Source organism: Stigmatopora nigra, chromosome 17, assembly GCF_051989575.1.
Source record: "Stigmatopora nigra isolate UIUO_SnigA chromosome 17, RoL_Snig_1.1, whole genome shotgun sequence".
Classification (NCBI taxonomy): domain Eukaryota; kingdom Metazoa; phylum Chordata; class Actinopteri; order Syngnathiformes; family Syngnathidae; genus Stigmatopora; species Stigmatopora nigra.
The window spans coordinates 9,961,635-9,972,500 of NC_135524.1; the positions used below are offsets into that span (position 1 = coordinate 9,961,635).

General features: G+C 40.8%; 1 protein-coding gene across 3 annotated transcripts in view; it reads right to left on the reverse strand.

The window, feature by feature from the left end:
* grin3a (glutamate receptor, ionotropic, N-methyl-D-aspartate 3A) overlaps window positions 1–10,866 on the reverse strand; it is a 42,280-nt gene that overhangs the window by 14,734 nt on the left and 16,680 nt on the right. For all 3 annotated transcript variants that reach the window (XM_077736728.1, XM_077736727.1, XM_077736729.1), the window contains 6 exons: window positions 9,267–9,412; window positions 8,135–8,250; window positions 7,126–7,277; window positions 3,477–3,638; window positions 3,094–3,164; window positions 1,234–1,517 (listed from right to left, as the gene is read on the reverse strand). In XM_077736728.1, coding sequence (XP_077592854.1) covers window positions 1,234–1,517; window positions 3,094–3,164; window positions 3,477–3,638; window positions 7,126–7,277; window positions 8,135–8,250; window positions 9,267–9,412 — 931 coding nt within the window. The remainder of the gene's footprint in view (window positions 1–1,233; window positions 1,518–3,093; window positions 3,165–3,476; window positions 3,639–7,125; window positions 7,278–8,134; window positions 8,251–9,266; window positions 9,413–10,866) is intronic.

Consider the following 10,866-nt stretch of genomic DNA (forward strand, 5'->3'; position numbering starts at 1 on the left):
GGTGATGGGGGTTGATGGACCCTATCGCGGGCGCCAAGCACATCTGAACTAGTGGCAAACGAATGCCAGGAGACACAAGGAAACAGAGAACAATTCATGCTCACTCTCATATCTAAGAGACATTTAGAGTGTTCAATTAGTCTACCATGAATGTTTTGGGGATGTGGGAGAAAGTACTGGGGGGCAGGGGGGAGTGCTCACATGCTTGCCCAGGAGAACATCCAAACTTCGAACAGGAATGTTTGGACCTGGAATTGAACCCTTGATCTAAGAACTGTGAGGCCAACGCGCTAACCACTGCCAACCGTGCCGAGGTATACGATTTATAAAGCCGATTTATGAAGTAATTGGTACAAGTAACAAAGTTCCTTTGAACACACAATAGACAAGGATTTCACAATATCTAAGGGACAGATAGGCGAACGGCCTGGTTAGAGCTCAAGTAATCAACACTTTGAGTCAGTCCTGACACAAGACTCAGATGAATTGGCCCATTAGACCTAAATATCTCCGGGCTGTCATATCTGGGAACAGGCTTATCATTGCCGCAAAGCAAATCTATTCCTTGAATAGGCATGAATGGCTAAAACGGAAAGCTGTGAGAGCGCTAAGCTGTAAGTAGGGAAGGGACGTAGACGAAAATGACGATAACAAAAGTTGCTAAAGACGCAATGGATAATGCATAACATGGGTCACCAAGAACTGCAACAAGCAAGGAAAGACTGACTCTGTGCATGGTACATTTCAGTGTCTGCAACACCCTTCCAAATTCATTTCGTGAAATTATTGACAGATCTAATCACAAGATATCATAAGCTAATGCTTTGGTCAAACATTGGGGGGTTCTTTGAGACTGTCATCCATCATCTAGCCACATCTGTCAGGAGCGTACACTCGCCCGAGATCTCCACATGGATAAGGTTTTTTTCGCTAAACTGGGGGGAAAGTTTCACAATTCCAGGAGGGTGTTTTGATGTTTGTTTGTCAGTTGGTGGGACTGTTCATCCCGTGAGAGCTGTTAATAGTGGTGTTGGGTAGCTCGACTAGGTGTAGTCAGTTTTGTTAGTGGAGTTTCTAACTGTGACTTTTTAAGCACTCTCTTCCTCCTCATGGCTGACTGAAGTTGCAGTTTGATCAAAGATATTTGGTTTTCCAGTTCTGATAGTTCCTGTACCATCGAACTCCGAGCCACACCCAACCCGCACCCGGATTCCCCCGTTCCCAGATGCTGACCTGGACTCGGACCCGATGTGGCGCTCCTCTGCCCTAGGTCGCACAAGCGGCCCAGCAAGTCTGAGCGGCCATTAGAGGCGTTCATCACGTGTTTGTCCAGAAAAGGAAGAGAATGGTGAAGACGAAGAGCAGAAGATGGTGGGGTGGGAAGAAGCTCCTGGCAAGCCAGGCATTCCAAGTCATTGTGGGCCTGGTTGGCAGAAAACCTATGCCTGTTGTATACAGAGGACTCTGCACAATTCCAAGATGCCAGCCTGTTATTGCTTGTGATTCCTTCATTGCAACTACAAAAGCAAACAAACAGGGACATCATTAGTAGAGTACATGTATGTCAGTTTGCTGATTCTTAAACTCCTTTAGCCTGGGATGTGCTGATTTTCAGATTCCATATTATTACCAACTATTGAAGCAACAGAATTAAACAACAATATTCAATTTAAAAAATCATATTTTAGACTCCACCTTAAATTCAATATTATTTTTTAAAATATTCTGTCATTTATAAAATCCACTTCACAATATAATCTGATCTTCCAGTGTGCATACTTTTCTTTATGGATCAGTATATTATGTATTTACGGTATATAAAAGAAAATAGGCATAAATAGCTTTGGGTGATGTATACCAATGAAATCTTAATTCATATGGTTAAATCTTGACACAATTTAAACTGACACACAAAATACAAAATTCTAATTATTAATTCATTCATTTTCTGAACCGCTTTATCCTCACTAGGGTCGGGGGGAGTGCTGGAGCATATCACAGCAGACTTTGGGCCAGAGGCAGGGGAAACCCTGATCCGGGAGGCAGCTTATCGCAGGGCACGAAGAGATGGAGAACGATTTGCTGGTTTCCTCGGATTACATTTCGAATCGCGCACATTAATTATGGAAAAACACTAGGCCGAGACTTTTCCAGCTTTGTTTGAATTTTGAATCATCCTTAAAATGCCTCATGATGACTAGTGGAACCCTTAAAAGCAAGTCATGGCTGGTTTGAAAATTTAAAAAAAAAAAAAAGAACTGGGATACACTCGGTTCTGAGGCAAGGAGAATCACCAAATTCCGACTCGAAAGGCACGGTGTTTATGTTATGTTACGAATGTGTTGCCATCCATGAAGTGGCTCTCCTGTCCTTTCTCTCTCACCTGCGCGTTTATCCGCTACCATCTGTGTTTTTTGAGTAATGTCACATTTTAGTATATAATATCATAACCACGAGATAGGTATTTTTACTTTGTGAGTAGCTGGTGAATTAGAACAATAAAAAGGTGCTTTTCCATTATAATGTCCTCTTTTTGTTGTTTTTCCAGAGGGTGGGAACGCATTAATTTGTATTTACAGTAATCCCTCGATTATCGCAGTTAATGTAGACCAGACATGGCCGCAATAAACCAAAGACTGTGAAGTATGGTCACCCCTATTTGAAAAAAAAAACTAAAAAATGTATTTTAATGGTGAGTTCTAGTATCAAGCGGAGGACAAGGGAGTGGCTTCTGCTTGCAAATATCAGCGAGGATTTTCACATTTTTATGAATTTACCCAAAAAAATGTGATTAACAAAAAAACATTTCCCCCAGAAAAAAAAACATGATGTAGTGAAGCCGTGATAGTTGAAGCCGAGATAATCGAGGGCTTAGTGTAGTTATGGCATTAACTGAAAAAACTATAAATTGACATACGAGCTGGTTCTGGTACAGATTAATCTCTGTACATGTGTATTAATTGATGTCACTTATTCTTTGTCTGATATATCAGTAATCAAATCCTGAAAGTGACTTCGTCCTTGAAGCGTGTCTCTTTCTGCATTGATGAAAAGAGCCTTCTTCTTAGCATTTTAGTGTTTGCTGTACCTTACCTCTTTTCAGGTTTGGTGATAGTCTCCAGCTTGTTGTCAGCAAAGACAGAGTTCAGGACTCGGTGCAATCTCTGGAAAACAAGAACATTTCAATGGTTTCATATTTTGGCCTCAAATAAATTTAGGCTATATTGTCCAAATTAGTTGAGGTGTTCTGTAATCAGTAGAAAGTATATTTTTGGTTACTTGAGTTAATATTTGATGAATGAATATTAGGTGGGATCCCATGGCAAGATTTAATTAATTCCTCTGAAAATTTAGCTCTTCAAACCTTTGAATTAAACGATTCTTACGTTTTGTACAATAATATTTAATTTACGTCAGAAAATATTTTTTCCATAGAATGCTATATTGACAATGGATGGGTTGTGTGACATTATAACCTGGCTAGTGTGCAGCCAGTATTTGAATCGAGGCTCTGTCACCCTTGGGATCACCAGTTTGTAGACGACGTGCTCAGCAATTGTGGTCAGCACTGATAAGGCAACGCCCACACACAGCATCACAAAGAGCCCAGAGAAATGCTTTATACCCATCTGTAACGTCTGGAAAGAGAAACATGAATACAATTACATTGTTGAATTATTTATTTAAGTACAGGTCGGTCCATCTGTGTGGAGTTTGCATGTCCTTCCCGGCGTGGGTTTCTTCTGGGTACTCCAGTTTCCTCCCTCATTCCAAAAACATGTAAGGTAGGCTGATTCGACACTCTAAATTGCTCCTAGGTATGGGTGTGATGGTTTTTATAGCCATAAAATAGTTTTGGAGGGTTGAAGAACATTTAGCCGAGGCGCTCGCCCCGCGCCCGGTCATGCGTGTGTACAAGTTTTTCAACCTCAGCAGTTGTGGTTAAAAGTTTACATGCACTTGTGAAGAACATAATGTAATGGCTCTCTTGAGTTTCCAGTTGTTTCTACAACTGACTTTTCTCTGATAGTCAGAATTCAGGAAAGTCACTTGGAGCCATTTCAAAGAAGCTGCAGGTCCCAAGAGCAACAGTGCAAACAATTGTTTGTAAGTATAAAGTGGCACTGCTTTGTCACTGCCACGATCAGGAAGAAAACACAAGCTATCACCTGCAGCTGAGAGAAAATTGGTCAGGAGGGTGAAGATTCAACTGAAAATCACCAAAAAGTACATCTGCCAAGAATTAGAAGCTGCTGGAACACAGGTGTCAGTGTCCACAGTCAAAGCGTATTTTGCATCTCCATGGACTGAGAGGCCGCCGTGCAAGTCTGTCAGAAACCAATCCAATTAAACTGGACTGCACCAATTCTGTCAAGAGGAGTGGTCAAAGATTCAACCAGAAGCTTGTCAGAGGCTTGTGGATGGCCACCAAAAGTGTCTAATTGATGTAAAAATGGCCAAGGGACATGTTAACAAATATTAGCGCTGCAGTACGTACATTTTGACCCAGCAGATTTGATCACTTTTTTCTGTTCACCCATAATAAAGTAAAAAAAGAACCAAACTGCATGAATGTTTTTTGTGACAAAGAAGTATCTGTTCCAATTACTATCAGAGAAAAATCAGACATGTAGAAATAACTGGACATTCAAGAGAGCCATGTCATTATGTTATGTAATGGCTCTAGAGCAGTGTGTTGAAGTGCCTCCTATCCTGTCTGAGAAGCTAGGATGGCTACCAACTGAGCCAGCTTCTTGATATAACACAGAATATTCAGTTCTGACGTAATGGCAGTCTCCATGGGCATACAGACACTCCCCTATTCACGAACATTCAACTTACGAACAAACAGTACATACGAACATGTCTGCAAATTGGGTTTTGTCGGAAAATGTTCGTAAGTTCGATTTTGTATTGCGCGTCTTTATTTGCATCCATTAGTCAATATAGTTGGTGAAAAGTGAAAGGCTTCGAGTGAGGGAGGTGCAAGGAAGAGGCAAGCCATTTCATTTGAAAGTGGCAATAATAAAGAAGCTTGATGCGCATAAGAAAGTGGTTAGCGTTGCACGGGAATACAACTTGAATCGTTTGAGCGTCAGTACCATTTATAAACAGAAAGATCGAGCAGCAGGACCCAACTATTCAACGTTGCTCAAAGGTTGCAAATCAATTGAATGATGCCATACAGTGCTACCGCATTTACGATGAAAAAAAGAAGAAAACTGTGCAATCGTCATTAGATAGCTTCTTACGGCCAGTTTCTCGTAAATCTCTCCATCTCTCTAATGTATTTATACAGTACTGTATGTATTTTCTCTATTTTATTAAATGTTTTTTTCAGTACAAACCAATGCTGGTTACCTATACAAGCCCTAAACATATAAATGCTCTTATATAAACCTTCAATATACTTATATAGGCCTTAAACATAAATTATAATACAAAGTATAGCACTGAATCAACTTCAATTTGAACAATTTCAACTTATGAACAAGCGCTCAGAACCTAGCTCGTTCGTAAGTAGGGGAGCGTCTGTACTTATTGCGGGCTTTTAGCATATCGACCTACGTCACTTTTTTGGTCACTGTCATCATGGCCCAGGATGGGATTTTCGATTCGAAATACAAATATAGTTGAAATAAGCTTGATGTAGTCTTTCTCCACAAGGTATGTGCGTGATCTTATCTCATCTCTCATCTCATTCTCTGAAAAGCTTTCTCCTCAATAGGGTTACAGGGGTGCTGGAGCCAATCTCAGCTGTTTCTGGGCCAGAGGCAGGGGACACCCTGAATCAGTGGCTAACGGATCACAGGGCACAAGGAGACGGACAACCATGGACACTCACACCCATACCAAGGGGCAATTTAGAGTGTCCAATCAGCCTACCATGCATGTTTTTGGAATGTGGGAGGAAACCTACACAGGCCCAGGGAGAACATGCAAATTCCACATAGATGGATATGCCCTGGATTTTAACCCAGAGCTGTGAGACTGACACGCTAACCACTCGCTCCACCGGGCCGCCTTGTATGTGTGCGATGCGAAACCCAATCCAAACAAAAGAGAAGGCAAGATGGCGTGCTTTTATATTACTCGGCGTGTCATTCTTCTTTCACTGTTAAATTTCGGTGCGAATGTTGAAGCCATGACTAGGTGAAGGATCAAAGTAGTGCTATCAGACGAGACACATTTGTTACTGATTACACCAATACAGAGGTCTGACTCCTGCATTCATTTATGAGAGGGATGTTTATTATCTTCACGGCGATTGAATAGAGCCCTCCTTTCCACTCCTGGGGAATGTTCAATAGATAAATTAATAGATGCATTTTATTACAGCCATCAACCTTGTAAAATACTTCTTTGCAATGTCTCTGCGACCACTGAGCGGAGTGTTTTTCCCCCCCTTAGCCTGTTAGCTCCCGTTAGCGGAGAGTTTGCTAATTCAAGACTACTTCTCGTTGGCAAGTGGTCGTGTGTTATCCTGTTGTGAGGACATTTGTGTGCATCATTTTCAGAATATTTTGAAGGGAATACAACAGCAAACAGCCCATCGATAGCGAACGGGAAGATGGCGGCGGGGCAAACAGCCAACGAGAAGTAGAAGGTATAAAAATGTAAAACTAAATTAGAATTAAGTTTAGTGTAAGGTTAGATTAAATTTATTTTTGAGTGTGTCTGCATCGTAATCCAAGTTCATTTATATTTGTTTATGTTATATTGTGATTCACCGGTGCAAAAAGTCTCCAGCCCGATCGCCTATTTTTTTCCACATTTTTTCCAATCCAATATCTTCTTTTTGGTGTTTTTTCAGAGGGTTGGAACTAATTGATTTGTTTTTAGTTCATTTCAATGGAAAGCATTCGTTCGTGTTTCGAGAATATCGACATACGAGCTCAGTCCCAGAATGAATTAAGCTCGTATCTCGAGGTACCACTGTACATGAATTTGCAAACTAAAACTCAGTCATGTGCTTTGTGGGGTGAAACAACAGAACACCAGGTGAATGAAACAAACACAAATAAAAAAAGAATAAAGAAGAGCCAAATAATACAGGACATAATCAGTCCTTATTTAAAATGAGGTGGACAACAGCGACTAATGTGAAAGTATTTGTGTTCTTACCTCAGTGACTGCAAAGCTGCGCTTCCCGCACGGCACTGCTTTGTACCATTTGTCATGCAGCATGTCCATGAAGCCGTCCGACTTATACTGACTGACAAGTTCAGAGAAATTAGATGTGAGGGGAGAGTTCTGAGGAAGTCCAATACCGTATCCTACACACAAAAAAAAGGTAAAACAAAAACAGTTTCCCCCAATTTTCTATACACCTTGACTTTATGCAATTCCTTGTTTTTATCCTCATCCATTTTAAACTGGAAGCCACCCCAACTGATTTTGGGTGAGACATTGTGAGAAATAATTAATTTATTCATTTTCCATACAGCTTATCCTCAAAAGAATTGTGGGGGTGCTGGAGGTTTTCCCAGCCAACGACAGATTTCAGACGGGGGACACCTGAATTGTAGGCCAACCAATCACAGGGTACAAGGAGATGGACAACAATTCATGCTCACACTCATGCATACGGACAATTTAGAGTGTTTAACCAGCCTACCATGCATGTTTTTGGGATGTGGGAGGATACCAAGGCACCCGGAGAAAACTTAAGCAAACTTCACACATGGAGGTCCAGACCAGGGATTAAGCAGTGTGAGGCCGATGTGCTAACCACTCACCTACCAGTAACAATGATTTATCAAATTACTTGAAAAAGACTAAGAGGTTTGGCCTGAATTTACATGGACGGCGCATTAAATAAATTACAAGCAGCGATGGTATATGGAAATATCAAGGCCTGTAATGGACATTAACCACCACACGGACGTCGTCACTGTGGGTGAATGACGCATTCTAAATGGACCTGAGATTAACGGGACTATAATATGTAGAAAGACAGAAGTATTCAGAACACTTAAATCATGTCTGTTTGATTTAGAAGTTTGCTTGTGGAATCTCATGCAGTCGCCTTTGTAAAATTGTTAATAAAGGATAGTGGTAAAAATTCTATCCTAGAATCGAAACAATTTATTTGTTGCCAGACACAGACACAAATGTATTAATTTTCTCTTACCTTCTATAGCAAACGGTTTGCCGACAGTCAGCGTCTTGCAGTCTGCATCAATTGAGACCTCATAGTCTAGCAGAGCCTTATCCATAATGAATGCATCCAATTTCTGGGGATCAGCCCTTCAAACAAAATTAGAATAATTTCACTTATCCACATTATGCAAAAAAAAATTAGTAACCCACCATTAATACAAAAAGTCAGCCCATTACTGCACAATGGAATTACATTGACATTTCTGTGGCATTGCTTCATTTAATGAAAGAGGTGAGGGAGCAGTTCTGTTCATTTTATATCTCTGAGGTATAATGTTTTCCAAATTTGATGTGCGCAGGCAGGTTCACAAGAAAAAACTGTGCTCGAAATTGATTTGATTTGCGTTCCTTATCAGTGAGTCATGTAATAAAAATCTCCATCTGACTGGAGGTGATAACATCAAGATGTCATTTTAAAATGTTCACAAAACCGGCGTGCCTTTTGAACTATATACTAGCTGATTATATCGTAGTTGTAGGAGTCTAGTAAGTATAAATACATTGCATTTTCCACTATAATTACAGAACTGAGTCTAAAATGTTATTAATTTGGAAAGATTTCATTATTATTATTCTATTATGTTAAAATCTGCCTGATAAAAATGTCTAGTTGAATCCTAATGTTGCACATTTCTGGCTGCTGAGCTGCAATTTCCTAAGGTTGACATTTTCCTTTAATCTTTTAATCAGCATTTTGAAGGTTCCGTTGATGCGGGAAAACGTTGCTTCATCCATTTAAATTGTGTTATTTCCAAACTCCGTTTGTCACCAAGGTACCATTTCTCACTCTATTTTTGCTTTGCTCAGTGGGGACGCTAGTGGAATGTCGAAGAAGCTTAGGATGACAGCGATGGTGGGGGTTGTATGGGGTGGTGGTGGTAGTGATGCTTTGTGGAATAAGTCAGCTGAATTTAAAGTGAAGGCAGGCTGGAAGTAGAACAAGACAGTAGCATTGTTTTTTCTTCTCAATGCACGTGAGATGTGATATTTCCACAGACAATAAACCATCTATCTAAAAAGATGTTGGATCAATGACTGTGTATGGATTATGTTACAAGGTGATGTCAGTGATGATAAACGACCCAAAAAAACTGAAATAGTACTTGAGATTGTCTATGCCATCTGGAGTTGCTGGGACATTGTATCGTCGCATGTACTCGTGCATCTCAGGAAAACTCTTTTTGACGTAGTCCTCTGCGCTGCTTTCTCTGACTGTAGCGAATCGGAATCCCTGAGAAGGATGGTGCAACTGCAGGAATGATAGGGGGAGACATTTAAGCTTTAATATCAACTCCTGCCCACACACAAATCAGTCTGCTATTGATTTTTTTTAAAGTTACGCAACACTTCACTTTCAAAATGATTAGAGTAACTGAAGTTAGCAATGAAAATAAAATAAATGGTATATCACAATGTCAAAGAGTCCCAATTCATTGTTTGAAATGTTTTGTTTATGATAGGCTTGAGTGGTTAGCGCGTCGGCCTAACAGCTCTGGGGTCCTGGGTTCAAATTCAGGTCAATCAAACTGTGTGGAATTTGCATGTTTTCCCCGAGCCTGCGTGGGTTTCCTCCGGGCACTTTGGTTTCCTCACATATTCTAAAAACATGATAGAACACTCTAAATTGCCCCTCGGTATGGGCGTGATTATGCATGGTTGTCCGTCTCCTGCCGTGCGATCGGTTGGCCACCTATTCAGGGAGTCCCCCGCCTCTGGCCCAGAGTCAGCTGGGATAGGCTCCAGCACCTCCCACGACCCCCATGAGGATAAAACAGTTCAGAAAATGAATAAATGAATTAATGAATCTTTCACTATAGGGGATTTCGAGTAGTCATGATCATGAAACACAGCAAATAAATTTTTTTTTACTGACTTTACTACATACCAAACCACAGAGCAAAAATGATCACTACTTTAAAAAAAAAAAAGGGGAAAAAAAACATTCACAGCTGGGCCTGCCAAACAGGTAGAAAGTAAAACAAATGTATTAAGAAGTTGATAGCATCCATCGTTGAAGGACAGAATAACAAACTTAGCTAGGAACTGGGCAGTTTTTTATTTATTTATTCGTTCATTAGTTCATCTTATATGCCACGCATCCTCGCGGGGGTTGCTGGAGCCTAAACCAGTTGATTTCAGGCAAAAGGCAGACTACACCATAGACTGGTCCCCAGTCAGCCGAAGGACATACAGAGACGAACGACTCTACACACTAAGTCATACCACCAGTGTGAATCAAGCCCACGCATGCCCGCACCGAAGTCAGGTGAGTGAACCTCTACACCATGAAGCAGCATTGCATTTATTCCATGGAGGTAAAAACCCAATCTTTTCTTTCATTCGAACTGCTTATCCTGACAAGAATCACAGGTGGTGCTGCAGTCTATCCTAGCTAACTATGGGCACCAGGTAGGACGCACTCTGAATTGGTGGCCAGCCAATCACGAATCGCAGGGCACAAAGAAACGGACAATCATACTTACATGCAATTTAGAGTGTTCAATCAGCATACCATGCATGCATGGAATGTGGGAGGAAACCAGAGTACCCGTTTAAAACCCACAGAAGAACATGCAAATTCTACACAGTGGGATCGAACCCTCGACCCCAGAACCGCGAGGCCAATGTGCTAAGCACTCTTTCACCTGGCTGCCTTAATTGAATATTTAGAATCTAAATCAAATCATATGGTAATATAAACAA